Source organism: Haliotis cracherodii, unplaced genomic scaffold (assembly GCF_022045235.1).
Source record: "Haliotis cracherodii isolate W230 unplaced genomic scaffold, xgHalCrac1.p SCAF_1, whole genome shotgun sequence".
In the NCBI taxonomy this organism is placed as follows: domain Eukaryota; kingdom Metazoa; phylum Mollusca; class Gastropoda; order Lepetellida; family Haliotidae; genus Haliotis; species Haliotis cracherodii.
The window spans coordinates 71,940,943-71,961,105 of NW_027266264.1; the positions used below are offsets into that span (position 1 = coordinate 71,940,943).

General features: G+C 37.5%; 1 protein-coding gene across 1 annotated transcript in view; it reads right to left on the reverse strand.

Moving 5' to 3' along the window:
- LOC139468872 (early endosome antigen 1-like) overlaps positions 1–14,220 on the reverse strand; it is a 75,450-nt gene extending 61,230 nt beyond the window's left edge. Inside the window, exons 1-4 of the mRNA XM_071251040.1 lie at positions 14,147–14,220; positions 3,950–4,074; positions 3,203–3,265; positions 2,840–2,913 (exon numbers count right to left, since the gene is read on the reverse strand). Coding sequence (XP_071107141.1) covers positions 2,840–2,913; positions 3,203–3,233 — 105 coding nt within the window. The 5' untranslated portion in view covers positions 3,234–3,265; positions 3,950–4,074; positions 14,147–14,220. The remainder of the gene's footprint in view (positions 1–2,839; positions 2,914–3,202; positions 3,266–3,949; positions 4,075–14,146) is intronic.
- Positions 14,221–20,163: the final 5,943 nt, after the last annotated feature.

Consider the following 20,163-nt stretch of genomic DNA (forward strand, 5'->3'; position numbering starts at 1 on the left):
AGCCTGTGCACCAATACGAGCACCCAATCGTTCATCACTCAAAATGTTACTGACAACTTTTTTACCACCGGTATCAGCTGCAGACCTGACATCCAGTTTCTCATCTTCAAGAAATGCCTTACGATCTGTATTATCCTTTTTATCCATTTTCTTTTCTGTATCATTCATCTTCATTTCAAGGAGTTTTATTTTCTTTAACTTTTCAACCTTTGGCATGACAGTTTTATTTACCTGAATGGACTGGCTGTTGTTAACAGTTTCTCTTGTAGTATGATCAATAGAGGCATAATTTTCAGACTGTATCTTTCTTGGACTTGGACTTGTATCATGAACAATGGGATCAACAGAATGACCTACTACAGATGGCCTACTGACATCAGATACAATTTCCTTGACACCCTGTGTTTTTGCTGTACTTTCAGCATCTTTTACAACTGTGATATCAGCGCTAGATAATGTCCTCATCTTCAGATTACTCCCTTTCCGTTGTAGAAGTATGCTACTATCACTTTCTTTTTGTAATTGGCCCACAGCTGTCTTTGGTCGACAGCCACATCTTATTCCAGTTTCAGGATCATCTTCAATGCTTCCTTGTGATTTAACATCTGACATGCTTACATCTGAGTTGACTGCAGCATCCTTATCATTTGAAACATCCTCGCTACTTTCATTCTGATCCGAATCTTTTGATTCTGTACTGGACCTAACACCAAGTTTATATGGATTTACAAAATCTGTCAGAGCACCAGGCCCACTGTATTTCTCAATGATTTCTACACTTGAAGATACACTCTCCTTTTTATCAACAACAGTTTCTTCCCTACTATTGTGCAGACTTTCTCTCACAGGGGTGTATTGGGACAGAGAAGGTTTCTCCTCTTCCACTGGATTGTCCTCATAGGCTCTTTCTGTTTCATATGTAGTGTCATTTGTCAGCTCCAGGGCACTAAAATATTGCTCCGAACTCATCAGCATCTTCGTCATAGATACATTTCTCCCCCCTTTGACAGGTGTAGAGGCCATCTGGGGTTGGACGTTTTCAAAGGAAGACGAAGCAGTTTGATACTGAAACTCCTCACTTATTGAGTCAGACTGACTTGGTTGCTGCAGAAGCTCCTTCCCTCTGACTTCATGTTCATCAGTGCTCTGGACATCTTGAGGTTCTTGGGACTGAGCAGTTTCTCCAGCAGGAGAAGACTAACAAGCAGAGATGGAAGGAAATGAAAAGTTTGTCTCGGTCTAAAACACTGTCTCCTATCAACTGCATGAACTTGTATCATAGCATAAAAGAGCATGTGTAGAATGGTATAGTGATGAAATAAATACAAGACTGGGTCTTCTGACCATGCTGTGCTTTGAATATAATTTGATTTAGTCTTACTAACAGAGCCTACTAAAGAGATCAAGACTGTGTCAAGATATGTCTGTTCACATCTAAAGAAGTTACAACGCCAGGGTAGTGAAATGAGTTGTTGTAATGTAAAATAATGCCAACAACACAGTACTGCAATGCTTTTAAATTAGTGAGAGACATATAAATATATATCTATAATGGTTTTCAAACTGCTGATTCAGTCAATACTGTCTTTACAGTAGTCATGGAACCAGTTGTTTGTGATTTATTCCAACCATTGGTTATTATCATATCTGTTACTGAGAATATTTTAAAGTTAAAGTGAGGTAAATTCATATGTTCAATGAGTTTCCTTTAGGCTCTCTTGTAGTCCTTCGAAGATGAATGATGGTGTAAATGTAAACTTCACGAACAGTGTTCATTCTAGAACACGGGTTCCTCAAATACAATTTCAATTGTAACAAAAATATATGCCACCTATGGTAGTTTGATGAATAAATCTTACAAATTTAACATGTTTGGCAGTTGGGCATAAAATAGTTACTACAAAAAATCTGTAACAGGTACGAGTCAGCTTTTGACTATGACAGGTTAACTATAGTAATATCAAAGAATCTTTTTGAGTGGTATCTGGTTTGTCTGGTTTCTGGATAGAGCATGTGAAAAATTGCCATTCATTCATAACAGGTTTGTGGTGATCTATCTTCATCAGTGTTCATGCATTTTATCTTCGAAGTGTGTGAACACAGCAAATCAAGCATGTGCATTGTCTGAAATTCTGAAGACTGACTCTAGCATGCTGCACCTAAACATAGTCAGTTAACCACCAGCAGAAAAGAGACTTTCTTTAGATTTTCGATCCCCCATTTTCCTGTACAGTCGTGCCTCGTTTATACGGACATTTGCGTCATTTCACAATTCGTCCGTATTAAAGAATTTCCGTATAACTGAAACCAGCTTCTTACTGGAAGAGTTACTTTCCTTCAATCATGCAACTCATGACAGATGACAGAGCAAACAGATACATCCACTCAATCTGTATTCAAGACATACACGTTTCAAAAAATCTGTCATGGAAGTTTGAACTTTACCACATTTTGAAGTTTGAATTTTAAACAATAAATCCAAACTGTCCAGATCACCTGTGTTCTTGTAATATGTAATCAAGGTCTGTATACAAGCACAAGCTTTTGACCCCTGACCACTGACGCAAAATGTTACAGCCAATTTTGTCAAATTATGCATTTTTATTTCAATTTATTTAATTTTAACCCCATGAAAATTCATGCACACACTTGCAAGCTTACTACCCAATGAAAATTTTGTACAGATACCTCCTTTATGCAATAGAAAAGGTTTAAGGTATACAGGAAAATGTGGGAACCAAAATCTTGTTTTATCACCCCTGGCCAACTGACTAACATGCCACATGGCGACTACGAACACGACAGACAGGCGTATATCTCTCGTAGGGAGGTAACTTACCATGATGGCCCTAGGAGAGGTGGACTGGAAGGAGGTCCGTGCCTCAGGAAGATTGCTGCCATTACTCGAGTCCCCTGTCAACACATGAGAAGCTGGGATACAGACAGGGGGTATTCAAGGTACAGTGTTGGCATTCAATGGGCATTTTACTATTGATCATTGGTCATAGTCAGTTTCGGCAATGTTAATATTGTGAAAAGTCTGGAAGATTTAAGAATTTAAATCTCCGTGGCTGGCATAGAGCATACACCGTCTGGAGAGTAGGGAGTATAGAATGTAGTGTGTTTAGAGTGTATTGCATCTAAAGAGTCAAGAGTTAAGAGAGTCCAGCGACTGGAATGTAGAGTGTCTGGAGCATCCTACCTGGCACCTGGGGAGTTCCGTGTGTACTCATACTGCCTCTGTGGGGGGAAACACCATCTTCAGCTGAAACAAATGGAGTTTAGATACCAAACTTATACAGTTCAGAACTGTCAACAGTAAAAACTAAAAAGATAAACAAGTGTCTGCTGAACATACGGAAGCCTTTTAGGGCAGTTTGGTTTTTTTTTTCACTTGAAATTTCAATATACTAACTTGAACATGTTGAAATTTCAAGATACTGTGATCTTAAAATTTCAACTAAGTATCTTAAAATTCAAGGCACTAGCTTGCAATTCCAAAATGTTTTGTTGAAATTTCAAGATGTAAAAAACAAAAAAACAAATGGCCCTGAAAGGATTCTGTATAGAAAAGGTGAAACCCCACAGTATTTTAGTAATATTAAAACATGTCAGCCTAAAGGGGGTGGAAAGCCCAAGGTGGCTCAGACTGTAGCCCTAAGATTTGCCAATTTCGTGTGACCCACTAGTGCAGCATGACATTAATGTTTGTTTGTTTGTTTGTTTGTTTAAAAAATCAAATCTGGGCCAGAAAATCCAGTGATTGATATTGTGAGTACATGACTGGGGTACGAGGACATGCAATCAACAAAGTCAGCGAGCCTGACTACCTGATCCATTTAGTCGACTGTTATGACCAGCATTGGTTGCAGGGGACCAATTCTAACCCGGAATCGCCATGACGGGAGCATGTGAGTACTGACACATGTAACAGCCTGTATGAACATACCTGGAAGCCCATGTTGTGGCTCGGTACTACAGTGAGTGGTACTGCTTGGTATTGCTAGCGGAGACTGGTCAGACTGGTCTAACTTGAGGAACACATCCACCACTGACTCACACTGTCTAGAAACACTGCAGATACATAATGATAGACATATTATAGGGCAGGTAAAGTCAACATAGCAACTCTGCAGATTTTAATACTTTAGGGCATGCATGTTTAATCACAAATGCTTGTCCTAAATCAGATTTGAAACACGGAAATTGCATAAAACAGATGATAAAACACAACAGGCGAAATCGTCACTGCCACTGAGGGGATTTCCCTTTCATACTGGGGTAAAATCGGGTTCCTGTATGTTTGATGCGCTGTGCAATTTCAGTGACCAGGCCGGCATCCAGTCTGCCTGGTGGTCAATTGGGGGTCTTCCAACTTGTCCAGCAGCTACTGTCATAGGTACAAATTCACCCGACTGGTATGACAATAGGGGCTAAGACGGGCATGTCACATGACACCACTAATTGGTGTATATCTAAATCTGTACAAATTCATTGAGATACTGCAGGTTGAGAAGGATAACACTGTGATCACAATCCAGTTAATTTGATGACACCCAAGAAGAAGAAAAAGAAGTTTCAAAACATAAACCATGGCCAAGAGATGGAGAATAGACAACTTCTCGCCAACCCAAAACCAGTTAATGATTATCACAACTTGATGCTGTTTCACTTTCAGTTGGACTGTGAATTATGAATATTTGAGTATCTATTGAGGATTTTTGTGTCGCTAATCGTTATCTATGTGTTACAAGCGTCCTGGACAGAGTTTGATGACTGTTGATATGACGCCCACCTTAAACAAACACGATGGGGTTTATCTCATGGCCAGCTGCTGGACAAGTAAGAAGTCACTGTTGATGGTACCAAACAGGATGTTAGTAATATAATGCTAGTTACGGACTGTTCATTGTTATTTTAGTTATTCACAAAATCAAGATCAAAGGTGACATTTCACCCATTCAACAATGTAAACAGTGTTATTATTACTCTAGGAACAGAAATAGCAGAAAAGTAATATATGTATAGCTGCTCAGAGTCACACATCAGCCAATGAAAACTCTGGTCATGCACCGTAGAGCTGGTACCTTTAGGCCACACCCCCAAACATGTTTGTTTGGAAGCTTGTTATGGAGCGTGTGATTTGAGCAATTTCACTTGGACATTTAAATACTCTCTTCTAACATTGGGAATTATTTTCCTTCAGAAAATGACTTAATATATAAGACAACTGATATTCACAAAACAAATCGCAAACATTTTGTCACTTCTTGCCTTTTAAGCAGGAAATAAGATTGTAAGAATAATATATTGATGGAAATATATAAGGGAACACTTAGTCTTAAACACAGTAAGCTCTGAGGTTCACACAGTTTAACCAGCGCTTTTAAATCGATCACACTTCAATAAACCCATCCAACATGTCCAAACTGACGTTCAATTCTTATAATTTCATACTTTGTAGTTTACTGGTCTCGCAGTATAATATCGTAACAATGTTTCCTTGAATTTGAAGTCCTCTGGAACATTGCAACAATGTTATTTTGTCGGTATTTGCCGGCTCTTGGTCACATACGTTTCCCCCACTCATACTCAGTTACGCAAAGAAAAATAGTTCTTTGAATATATACAACATAATCTAGAAATATGTCAACATAATTTCATTTTCTGAACAAATTTACAAACAATATTTGGGATAAATCAGATCTTAAAAATAGGTTACAGGTCGGTGAACAAAAATATATAGATGACCTCGATGCACCGAGGCGAGGTCAACCTTCAAGCGCGGATTTATATATGACGTCACATAAGTTTGTAAAGAGGTGCATTTCGAGTTGAACAGGAGCATGAGGATGAAATTTATAATTCTTGCTGTTGAAAATGACGTTGAAGGAGCAGTTTGGAAAGCACCCCGAGTGTTTTCCAGACGCGTGAACCTACTCATGACACTAGCAAATTAGGAATATCACCGATTTATGAATGTGTTGCTTGTGTTTGGATAATCACAAACCAATTCAGACGATGCGGAATGGACTGGTGGGAATTGAACCGAGTGCTCTGAAACTTGAATGTTTTGTGATAATTTTCAACGTCAGGGTGTCTTATATTTGGAGTTTGGGATTTGTTGCGTGTGCTGTAATACTTAGCTGGTGTTTCTTGTCACCTGAGACGGACCTACTACATGACCTGATACCAGTTTCATTTCTGTGCCCCGTGTCTCCTCATGTGCCGCCGCTTCTCGGCCTAGAATGCACGGAGAAGATCGGTCAACTCAGAAACCGGAATAGTAGATTTCTAATTCCGTCTACGGATATTTTCTCGTCCCCGATGACCAATCAGTAAAACAGGTAGGCAAGTTTTGTTTTTTTGTTTTTTTAAATTTATGTTAATGTTTTATGGTTTCTCAAAATCTTAGATTTTTTTCCCGATACGATACTGAATCGAGTTTTAGTTTGGGATTGATCAGGAGCAGTCGGGGTTGCTCTGCGTCAGCGGCCACATCTTAGCAGGGTACTACACTGTTTTCATTGTTGCTAGATTCTTGTCATTTCCGAAAACAAGGCATCAAAGTCAATATCGCATAATAAATCAATTTTGTTCACCTCAGTAATTTTACAGAATAAATTTTCTTTACTTGTGTTATTAGTATTGAAAGATAGCCATTCCACATTCAAATCACCGTAAGGACAATCCATTTTGTTTCATGTAGCAGCTCGACGACACTAAACACCAGAACCAAAGCATTTATTTATTTATAAGTCAGATGAAATGTTACAAGACCAGGCAAAAATACTAAATGAATAATATTGCTGATAAATGCAGGGATTAAAAAGAAAATAGAAAAAACGAGCTGATCGTAAACACCTATCGAGAATTCGGGGAAACCCCGGAAAGTAGTTCCGGCAAAAGTTCACACGATCAATTTCATAAAAAATTGTTCACATCGGGTGAACTTTTTTTGTCCGTTCACAGGTGTGTGAACTCCAAATATCAGATCACGTGACCACCCATTCAGCCAATCAGCATGAAAGAAAAAGTGTAAACTTCAAAGTATGAAATTATTTACAAATGTACTGACAGTAATGCTTATTTCCCTATATTTTTCATTGTTCCCTTAGCATTATATATTGGCTCTTGTCCTATAGTTCTTGCAAAATAGCCCAATAGTTTTTTGCCCTTTTAAAGGCTTTTGCTACATGTTATCATTATAAACTCTAGTAGACTGAAACTGTTTGTTTATATCACTGCTTATTCATTTCCATCAGTATATATGGGAGCGGTCCTGTTATCTGAACAATGGATCGTCTTACTATTGTCAGTAACATTTGAGTGCAAAGTAGTCTAGCTGTGAAGATCCAGGTTAGAATAGGTCTTCAGCAACCCATGCTTGCCGTAAAAGGCGACTATGCTTGTCGTAAAAGGCGACTAACGGGATCGGGTGGTCAGACTCGCAGACTTGGTTGATGCATGTCATCGTTTCCCAACTTTGTGAATCAATGCTCATGATGTCAATCACTGGAATGTCTGGTCCAGACTCAATTATTTACAGACCACCATCATATAGCTGGAATATTGCCGAGTGCGGCATTAAACAACAAACAAAAGCAAAGTAGTCACATTCTCCACATTCTCACATGATCAAGAGACAGATCAAGGACAGCTAATTTCACACATTTCTCTACAAATTTGATCACTTCTTTTTTTCCATATCAATAACAGTACTTACTTATTATTACTGTTAAACATTTTGATAAACAACACCCCAAGTGTGGATGCCAGCATATTATAAATGGACTTATTATTATTAGGGCATACACAAACTTTCTATAAAAGATAGCTATGCCATAAATCACAAAGAACAATAAAGTGCGGTTTATATCACGATAAAACATTGTATTATCATAACATCATTTCTGAAGATTTGAACATGCGCTGGCAGCTTGCCGTCGTAAATTGGACAACGTCATTTTGAGAGGGTACTGCCTTGCAAATTGTTCCCCATAGATGTAGCTGGGCCAAGCAGATATATGTATGCTATGGCGGCCGAACGATCGCATCCTAAGACGAGATACAACAATCAGTATTGGGAGAAAAGGTGCATATCATAGATGTTAATGGGAGAATACCAAACTTAACCACCCTGTACATCAGATGGACTTGTCCGACATTGCCGAGGTCGAACTGTATTCAGGGAGCCATGTTAAAGGTTGAACATCTTATTGACATCCTTAAAAAGGCTGTACAAAACCTTGATATCTCATGTTAGAAATAAACTACTCGTGGTCGTTTATTGTACAATAAAACACTGCAGGGAGAAAAAACCATGTGGGGTGCAGCTTGTCTGGGAATAATTCCCATCAATAAAATAAATACACAATCAGGATAATTATGTTAAGCATGTTCAAGATGATAATCACGCAATAGTGCACAATTGAAAGGCTTAAATCATGGAAAACGGTTACCAACTTCATGGCAAAAACTAGTACACATATTAAATTAATCTTTTTTTCAGTTAATCTGTGTATTAACTATGGCTCATAGCCTACAAATCACATTACCATTGTTGACACATAAATATCATGATATTTATCTCAAATGTTTCGATATATAAACATGATAAACAGAATTCCATGTCCAGCATAACTGTTTCATTTCAACTTTACCTTGACCTTCTTCCCTCCATCTCCATAACAAAGAACAATCCTACACAAGTATATGTCGTCCAGCCTTCAAAATTCACTCTAGTCCACAACCCTGAGACTACTTAATTGTGCTGAAGACAACCAAAAATCCAATGATGGTAGTCCTCACTGACAAGTAGCATTTGAGGGCTATGTTTCTCAACCAGTTCTCAACGCTTTAATTTTGCTGTTGTAACTGACGAAAACTGACACAAAATGTACACAGAGTAACCATTTTGTCTTGTTCAAGCAGCACAAGCTACAACTCTGAGGACAAGTGAAATAAGGTTTAAACTGGTCCTCCCGATGTTCCATGCATCCCACAACTGCTCTTCTATACTGCACCAACCCTCAATAACTGACATATGGCCCCTCCCTAGGGACCGCACCTACACATGCAATCAATATCTGCTGTCCCTAACATACCACTTGCAAATCAGGGATGCAACAATCAACATCCATTATTCACTAATGCTGCATTGTCGAAAGACAATAATTAACTGTGATATCATAAACTGTTGAACAAATTTTACTCATTGTGGGTTCCATTATTTAAACTATGAAATATTTACTTATGAAGCCTTGACTTAAACCTTGCCTGCATAAAGTCAATGAGTTATACCTGAACTGACAAGTATTACAGTATTATCAATGGAACCGTCCATCCAATATTTCACACCAAGTATATATCATGTATACATGGTATATCTAGTATGTAGTACTAAGTCTATTTAATAATTATGAAAATGAAAGAGCATTCTTTACAGTTTTTCAAATGCACATATGTATTCAAGTAGTCTGGTAGAGGAGACTAGTAGATACTGCCCAAGCATGATAGAAAGAAGTCCATTGATATACAAGCTGATATACGAATATTTCCACAAGAACAATATTGGTTTTGGGGGGATTTAATGCCTCACGCAATATTGCAGCTATATTTAGATTACCTGTAAATAATCGCCTTTGGAACAGACAATCCAGTGACTGATACTGGGATTGTCTGTTTGTTGTTTAACGCCACACTCATCAATATTACGGCTATATGATGGCGGTCTGTAAATAATCGAATCTGGACCAGACAGTCCAGCCATTGACATGATCATGAGCATGAGCATCGATCCACGCAATTGGGAACGATGACATGCATCAACTAAGTCAGCGAGCCTGACCACCCGACCCCGTTAGTCACCTCTTACGACAAGCATAGTTGCTTCTTACGGCAAGAATGGGTTGCTGAAGACCTATTCTACCCCGAGTGATATTGGGAGCAACAATCCACACTGTTGGAGCATGAGGACAGTGTGATAGGACGCTATCAACCAAGTCAACAAGCCTGACCATCTGTTCCATTTGGTCGCCTCTTACCACCAGCATAGGTTGCTGGGGACCAATCCTAACTGGCAACTTCCATGGGGCATGACAGTAGAACAATATGTAATGAAGGGAAATGATTAAATCAGTGCTATTTAGACCCGTTAATCCAACAATCTCCAACTCCAACACACCTAATTTGGAAAGGGTTGATGAAATTGCTCATCAATCAATCTTGTTAATCTGACACATGGATCAGGTTACACAGTCATTTGACCCCTAGAACACAGCCCTGTGTTTTGATGCTGAGGGACTGCAAATTGCAATGGCTACAGTGATAAGCTTGATTTTTAAATAACAGAAGCATCAGTCATATCCACAAAGCTACCAAAATATTACTAGTGTGCACTTCCAGCTTGAAAACATTAATTAGACAACTTCTTAAAGATCCAACAATTATCCTAGTCTCAGGAATCTAAAGTAAAAGTACAACAATAACTGGCAATGAATGATGCAACCATGCTGAAATTATAAAATAACAAATACCTTCACCTTTGATAGACATGTCACAAACATTGAATGTGGTAGGATTTTTGTAAACATGGTAATGATGTAGGCAAACATACAGTTTCATACCTGTAGAGGTAACCATGCCTCAAAAACTGACAATCATATTTTATCATGTATCACAAAATCCTAAACGCTGACCTTGAATCTTGTCATATTTCACCCAAACCTTTCCAAAGCAGGGCACCATCCTACAAAAGGCATTCACCATGTTTAAAGACAAATGCATCAATACTATTTTTAAGAAAGTGTAACCATTTGTGAGTGAGTATTGTTTCACGCCGCTTTTAGCATGTTTAGCAATACTCCATCAATATCACGACAGGGGACACAAAAAATGGGCTTCACACATTGTACCCATGTGGGTAATCGAACCCAGGTCTTCGGCTTGACGAGTGAACACTTTAACCACTAGGCTACCCCACCACCCAATAACCACTTGTGACCTTTTGTGTGTATCTCATGACTTACATTTCCCCATATCATGATGTGTGCCAAACGAATTCCCCTTGGAAGAAGTACAAGGTAGAATAATGTCAAAGGCCAATAATCTTTGCAATTTGCATCATACACCTTAGAAAATTCACTGGTGGCAATGGCACTAAAACTTTAAAACACAAACTTAAACATGTTACAGCAGTTGAGTTTAACAGGGTTGCTAGTAATCTGAAAACACATGACGTGTATCCCCTAAGTACATGTTGTTCAGCCAACATTAAATGAACACCAACATGACTCAATCACACCACCTTGTGTCACCTACTAAATTATCAATCTTGCCCCACCCAAGATCAATAGTTACACAGACCATGCTGACTGTACCAGATAAAGGGACACTAACTCATCCTGCATCAAATTGAATATTCATATGTATTAGCATTATAAGATTACCCAAATCACATAAGGACAACAAATGTTTCACACAAGACACTAATTAACAGCTGATTACAACATCGGGATCTTTATCGGACTGCACTATACTTGTAATGCCCTTTCTTACGTTTATGTTAAGACAACAACAGAAATGTGAATGTTCGAACATGATGAAAACAGTTACTGTGTCTCATATTCAAACAAAAAATGAAAGGTCTCAGTCTAATTTCAATATAGTACCAGGGTTTGGAATAACACTCCTAATAAATGAGAAAATGCAAAACTCAAGGCAGAGACTCCTACTCCACACTCTCAAATGACATTTATTGTTTCAGTTTAAAAATCATGACAATTTAATAATGATAAACATGACAAGTGCCATTGTTGTGTGTGCTGAGAATCAATCAGTATATTATTGCTGACCTATACATGATCGTATTTTGTATATTGCTTGACTTGTGTATCCAGATCAAAGGGAATATATTGGCATGCCTCATTAAGCATTGCCAGGCAAGGGTTATTTTACACTACAAACTGACAGATTGTTATTTCCCAATGGATTGCGTTTGTGGAAGTAACTTGAAATCTTCAACATCTGGCTTGTTTTGTTAGCATAATTACAAATGGTAACTTCTATTTCAAGAAAAAGCATGACTGGTTTAATTCCAATTTGGATACAGACTACAGAAAAAGAAAACCTACTAATTATGCTAATTTGCAAACACATTTTAGTTGTAATGCCTACAGTATAAATCATGATTATTATCAAATAATAAACATGATGAATAAAGATTTTGTTTCAACATCTCACATGTTAAAACCAACATGATTAACACAAAACAGTTAAGTTGGTGGGTTGTTTTACGCCGCACAAAGAAATATTCCATCTAGATATGATGGCTGTCTGTAAATAATCGAGTCTGGACCAGACAATCCAGTTATTAATATCATGAGCATCGATCCATGCAATTGGGATCGATTACATGCATCAACCAAGTCAGCGAGCCTGACCACCCGACCCCATTAGTCGCCTTTTACGACAAGCATAGTCGCCTTTTACGGCAAGCATGGGTTGCTGAAGACCTATTCTACCCCGGAATCTTCACGGGTCAACAAAACAGTTACGAAAAGTATCAGGGGGCCCATAGAAATTGATATATCCAGTAGTTTTTCAAGAAGTGTTTTTAAGGTATGGGCAGTCATGACTAATGGATGGACGACAGATGAATACCCCTGCCCAAATAAAACTGGATTATTGTGTCTGAGTGATCAGTGACCTTTGTCGTGCTCGCTTCTACCACAGACTTGTAAATCCGTGCTTCTACACATGACCGAACAGCCTTACACAGCACATGATTCAGGGAGATTAGTCATGGATCATTGGATGCCAAAGGTGACATATGGCACACTTCCTTAATTTCCAAGAATTCTACTGCTGTCATATAACTGCATGTACAATGAACAAGTCAAAAGTCATTAAGCCTATTATCATGATTATAGATGGGGATTTCAATGCTTTGAGAAAACAAAAGACAAAAGAAAATCAACAGTTGACACTCTGAACAATGGGTCTAATTCTTACCATGCTAAGCAAATTAGAATGTTAGCTTAATCTACATGCAACAAGAAATCTACAATTTTGATCAGTATAATGATGCAAACAGCCATGCTGTTTTTAGTTCCCCCTGACTCGTAAAGTAAATATAGTAAACAACGGTTATCAATGCATGGTAAAAACAAACTAAAAAAGATCAATAATTTTAATTTGTTATAACCGTAGTTTATTATAACCATATATAACATATTTACAGCAAATGGACGGGGCCCCAAAACAGTTTGTTATATCTATCATTTTGTTATAAGGGTGTTCGTTATAAACATAGTTTACTGTATTTGTGTCCATTCTCAATTTGTATGTGCATAGTATGCATCCACAAAATACATCCAGAAAATCCTGGCTATTAAACTTCTATCATCAGCCATGTAGTATGTACTTTGGTCCATTTTGACTAACCTTGCTAACAGTGGTCTGTTTTGACCAGACACATGGGCTGTCATTACAAATTCAACTGATCGTTGCACCCCTGTAACCACATCTTTATGAATCACCACTAAACCACAATTGGGGTTGTAGTTATTTTAGTGTAGCTTTGATTCAAAACATTTCTTGGTCCATACCTTTACCATGCTAACAAGGAAATAATTATTAAAAGCATTTTTTTTCAATATTATCTAAAAAAAATATAGCTCATGCATGTCAATCATGTGGGTAAAACTTCCACCCGTATCTATCACCCTAAAAAAATATATATAACTAAAAGATTGTGCGGCAATGCATATTTGCAAAATATTTATGCCTTTACCTATACTTAATTTGAAACTGATGCTTATTCGAAAATATATGTTGTGGACCATTTTGACTTGCCTATAATCAAATATTTGAGGGCAAGCATATGACAGTCAACATCGCCAAATGTGTTTTTTTTCCATTTATGTTGGAACTATTGATAAGAATATACCGGTAACCAAAGGCTTAGGCAAAAACTAATATTTCTTGATATAACTGCATTATGCGACGATCAGTTGCTGGGTTTTCCAATGTGGCCTGGGTTCGCGAAACTGAAAGAAAACACTCTTACATCATTTTGATTCAATTTGCGATCAAAAGGAAGTTTCCGCCATGACAGCATTATGTCTAACGTGTGCTAACTTACCAAATTTAAGCTGTATGCGTAAAATTCAGTTGAACCCACTTGCAAAAGCGCGATTTATCCTCCATTTGTAAACAACTTTAACGACTCTGCCGGAAATGGTTAAGAATGTTTACGACATAGGCATTAACACGGTAAATATAAATAATATAATATAAATTGTCATATTCCTGTATGAAAAGATAGACATACATCATACTACACCAGACAAGGTAACTATTCACTACTAATTTCAAACCGTAGAAAATGACAACTTCTTTAACGACATTCATATGCTGGTTCCCGGCTCCCTGTTCCAGTCCACTTGCGATATCGAAGACGGGGCCCAGCTTACGACATTACAATCTGCTCGTATCACGTGACTTTTCAGACACGTTGTCCTTCCCAGACAGAATGACCTCGCGAGTCCTGACACGTTTAGATATATTGTAAAGTAAATAATAGTATAGCTTTCAACATGTTAAGTAGTCACATTACAAAACGAACAATGGCTTTTCTTGGTGAAACCTTATCTCAAATGTGTTGATCAAATTAACCATTAAACAGGGATTGTAAAAGTGCTAAACGATTTTAATGTAACCAAATGAATGAAAATATATTGGATTCTTGCGTTTTGTGAAATGTTGACACAGGTGATAATGATATCAGTTTACCCTATGATAAATATTATTAGTAAATTTATATGTGCATGCTGTGGATGTAATCATGTAGCTGAAGACGCGTACACGCGGAACCCCGTTCCACAAAGTAACCCCAAATCTTAACCTCAGAGCTACATAGATTGTCGTAAGTCTATATGTTTATGTAGGGGAGAAACGATCGCTTTGAGGAAGGGCGCCCACAAATTGCAAATACAACACCCAAATTACGCACCGTAGACCGGATTCGCCTCTATTGAAAAAAAATAGTGATTGCGTTACTTTTGTTGTTATTTTTTCGCCCATACACGTAATATTTTGGGGCATATTCTCCATCGTTTCATCATGTTGTCTGACATGAATGTAAATTTGTTGTATACTGACACACGTGGGTGAGCAAGAACAGCGACACAAGCAATAGGGTATATGTGAGTGTTCTGTATGAGATTGCTGTGAGTGTTTGGTATGAGACTGCTGTGAATGTTCTGCATGAGATTGCTGTGAGTATTTTGTATGAGATTGCTGTGAGCGTCCTGTATGCTTACCTGTTTGTATGCTTTGAGCGGGATTTTCATGCGGATGTAGGTGGGGGTGTATGGGTGCCGGTGTGGGTGTGGGTGTGGGTGTGGTAATATACAAAGTTACAACTAATTTTTCTTTTCTTTTTTCTCTTTTTTTTTCATATTTTAAATGTACCATTATGTAATTAGTGTCTCGTAGGCCAACTGGCCGGGTGCTGTTTTTTAATGAAATGTTTATATGTCCATATATTTTGTACTGCAGCATGTGACACTCTAATAAAACAATTTTCTTCTTCTTCTTCTTCTATGTTATCTAAGATTTCAGTTTCTGTTGAATACATGCGAGGGCATCAAAGCGAGACGGCATATAATTATAAGCACGTATACATGTACTGAATGTAAAATTGACAAGTTGTTTGTTTGAACGGTTTGCTTCCGCTGCTCTGGTATAATTTGTGAAACGGTGTACGTTTATACATCATGTAGTACATTTTGAAATTGTGCGTTAAACGTATGCATCCCTATTAACATGTACGTGTTTTACACTACATAACCACCGTCATATCTATAGCTGGAATATTGCAAAAAACAAAACAATTTTCATCATCGTATCCTCGCTAGTTGCGACAACAACGTGCAACTGTGCGAAAACGAGGGCGTAATTTTTAACTTTATCATTTGTGAAATCGTGAATGGCTAATGTTGATATAGAACCAATGAACATGATTGGAAAGGCCCTCTTACCAGGTAAATCAAAATTGCATTTTTTTAGAAATGGCCTTTTTACCGGTATTTTTAATTTAATTTTACCATGATCATCATACATTTATATTTAAAACATGATCGGTCAAATGAGTATGGACAAAAATGCATGGGCAACGAACCCGGAAAATGAAAAAGAAATAGCACTGCGAATAATTCCCAATTTATTGTTAATCTTCTTTTAACCCACTTTAAATAAAGATATGATATTCCTTCGATATCGTTTTCATTGCAGCAATAATAAATTTTACACTCGTTCAGAAGTTATCGCGAAATGATTAAAGCTCATCGGCGGTGATTGTTTAGTGGATTTCATGTCACTTTTTATGTAAGAAGATGCACACTGTATAATACATCAATAATTTAATTACCAATGAGTAGAGAAGAATACACCAATATATATAAACCGCCCAAGATCATGCGTGTAAATTCACCTTTTATGGGCGCTTCCAAAACAAATTTGTATACAGTGGTGACTGTTCATTATTATGAGAAACGCTTTTATGCTTAGGGAGGAACAGCCAATGACAAAATCATCCATTAAAAAGGACGACCATGTCAAGTTATGGTCTAGGAAATAAATTGTCATATGTTTCCAAGGTGCTTCTAAGACATTGTGACCAGAGAAACAATGTGGGTGTTAAATTACAGTTATTTGAACATGGTCTTGTCGAATTCTCAATTGTTTCGAACCAGTTGTCAGGTCCAGGCGAATTCCTTTATCCTATCTTTAATTGATCTCTGATTAATCGAATTGTCGGTTATCTGGAGCATATTTCGTTTGTCCCAAATGAGAAATGCAAGTAGAAAATGGCTCTGATAAACCGAACTGAAAGTAAGTATTGCTAATGTACGTATCCATCAATGTGAAATTTCAAATTCAGTGTCTCTATCATTATCCTTTATTGATAAGTTAACGCTGTTGCTTGTTTAAAATATACTTTTGTATACGATATTATTCGATTGGTGTGGTAAATGAAGTGGGTAAACTCTTTCCAGATGTGTTGCACTCTTCTCAGAACCAAGTATTGTTTAAATATATATTGTTCACATCCATTATTGAAAGTGGACTGAAAGAAATTATAACAGAAGCCCAAGATGGATTCACACATGATCATTCGACGAGCGATAAATCTTTGTTTTACAGCAAAACATAGTCTTTAGCGCAAAACTATATTTGAAAACCAAAGCATCGTTTTTATGCTGCATTTATTGACTTCCGGAAGGCTTTTGACTATGTTGATAGGATTAAATTATTATATCTTCTTTTACAGAAATGCATACGTGACAAACTGTTTAAAGAGTTAAAGAATATGTATGAAAACGTATGTGCTTGTGTTCGTATCGGACATTTTAGAACTGACGCGTTTCAGACTTCAAGTCGATTCCGACAGGGTTGTATGTTAAGCCTACTGTTATTTGTATTCGTTACAAACCAACTTGCTTACAGATTTAGATAATAGTGGTATTTTTGTTCATGAGTTTATTGATTAAATCAAATTGTTCCTGTTTGCTGGTGACATTGTCTTAGTAGCGAACTCTGTCATTGAGTTGCAGACAATATCAGATAAAATGGAATCTTTTTGTGATACTTGTATATGGGTAAGTATTGTATTCAGAAATGACGGTGTTGTCAAACGAGTTGATAAATGGTACTATAAAAATACAGTAGTGAAAAAGTTTCAGAAAAAAACATCAGAAATAAACATATTATAAATACTTGGGCATTGTCTTTTTATCTCGTCTTCTTTGGTCTAAGGCATGTGAAACCCCAGCGACTAAGGCAAAGAAGGCATGTTTTCCTATATTTAAGTTAACTAAGCTTTATACCTATCTATCATTTAAGGTATTTGTTTCTATATTTGATGATATAAGCCCCGTTTGCATATTATAGAATTGAAATATTTGGATTTACATTTAGGGAGGTCTAGAAAAAGTCCAAAGAGTACGAGAGATATTTGTAATGTTAATCACAATAAAGCATCGTTCAATGCTGTCTTGGTAAGGTTAATTGGGCATCTCATGTGAGAATGCTGTTGCTTTAATCAGGTGTTGGATATATATATGCATGGCGATGTGGAGATATTATGGAACTATTCAGGAGAAGATGTATTGACACTGTCAACAGATTACTAATAGCAATTCTGTGTTCTTAAATCATAAATCGTGTTATAAATCACCATTGGGAACTAAACTCTATGTAAACTCATGAGTTGATAAGGGCCTTGTTAGAGTATTGGCGAAACCTTCACATGGTTTAAAAGTACAAAAACATCATTTCAGAAAACAGTTGATAAAAACTGAATTATTGCTTCAAATGTGATAATTGTACCGGATATTTTCCTAATTTAAGTTCAAAGCGAATCCGTTGATCAGGCGTACAGCTGGATCATCAGTGCTTCCCATGGTCAACAGTATATTCGGTTTGTTTGGCTTCCATGGGGTAAAACCCGGCTTAGAATAGGCCTCGAACGTCCCAGGGTGGTCGTCAGAGGCGCCTTAATGGATCGGGGCGTCAGACTCTGTGACTTGACTGACTGCAATCGTACACCGACGGCGTTGATGGTTGCTTGCTTGCCTTAGGAGGCGACCAATGGAATCATGTGGTATGGGCTCGCTAACGGAGTTGATGCATGTCATCGTATCTCAATTGCGTAGATCGATGTTCATGATGTCAATCACTGGATTGTCTGGAATTTAACCGAGTGCGACGTAAAACAACAAACAAACACCATAACACCCTTTGATTGTTGGCAAATTCATTTATTTACAGACCTCTGTCGTACTCCTAAAGAGGCGTTATAACAAACAAACAAAACAAAAACAAAATGGTATAAACATTCTTCCTTCCAAGGTGATGTTGTATTGAGATGAATAACCACTACCAATGTATGACCCGTCTCTTGGCCATCCAGCCCAGCGGTCAAGCGCTGGACCTTATTCGATTCCCCACACAATTACCTGCAGTGACACAACTAGGCTGTTATCAAAGGGACGTCCAACCATACTAACTCACTCTCACTAACTCACTATTCATACTCACATACGGACACGTCGGAACCTACACGTCATGCTGGAGTACATCACTGAGTTTTTTCCGTCTTGACAATTATGAAAAAACAACAACAACAAAAAACACGTCAACGCCAGAGAATAATCACTCTCGTTTATCGCCGAAACAAATTCCATTGGGCGTATAAGGCAAATTAGTAGTGATAATTATATGAATTGATCACTGAAAAATCAGTGATCACACCATGTGTCCTGCTTTACCGGTAGCACCCGACACTCACATAATTTCCACTAAGTGTTTGTTCTTTTGAGTAACCACAGTATGAGATATTTCATTGCGCAAGTTGTCGTTAGCGCGGACAAACATGGAGATTCGAAGGTGAGATTCAGTAACCGGTGGCTGTCGCCGTCTTCGTACTCGGTTTTGCTCAGTTTCACTTACCAGTTTGGTCACAATTGGATTACAGTAAACTCCGGTTATAACGAACACGCTTATAACGAACTGACGGATATAACGAACTTACTTTTTAGTCCCGACTATTTGCTGTAGTTATGCTGTATATATGCTTATAACGAACTACGGTTATAACGAACTAAAAATAGTAGCCCCCTTGAGTTCGTTATAACCATAGTTTACTGTATTTACATGCAGAAATAAAATAGCTGGAATATTGCTGTCTGCTGCGTCAAACAAACCGCAATCACCCTGAAGCAAACATGCTTGTAATAAAGAATTTTCAACAATATTTTATAAATTAATTAGTCAACTTCATCTGTACTTTAAACCGTACCCACAGCTTATAATTAAAAATCATGTTTAATAATGATGAAATTAATATCCAACATCAGCTAAATAAGCTCTTGATATTTTCATGAGAAATTTCCTAAAAAATCGACCTTGAAAATAAATCGAATATAGCCACCAGACATTCGCACTATCGCAAGTTCAAGGCCGCCATAGAGAGTAAATTATTTTATTAATGCTGACAGTATACATGTACAGTCAAGTCCCGTTAATCCGACATGGTTGGCTGCATATGATTTTGTCAGATTAACGAGTATGTCGGATAAACGAAATTAAGTAGTA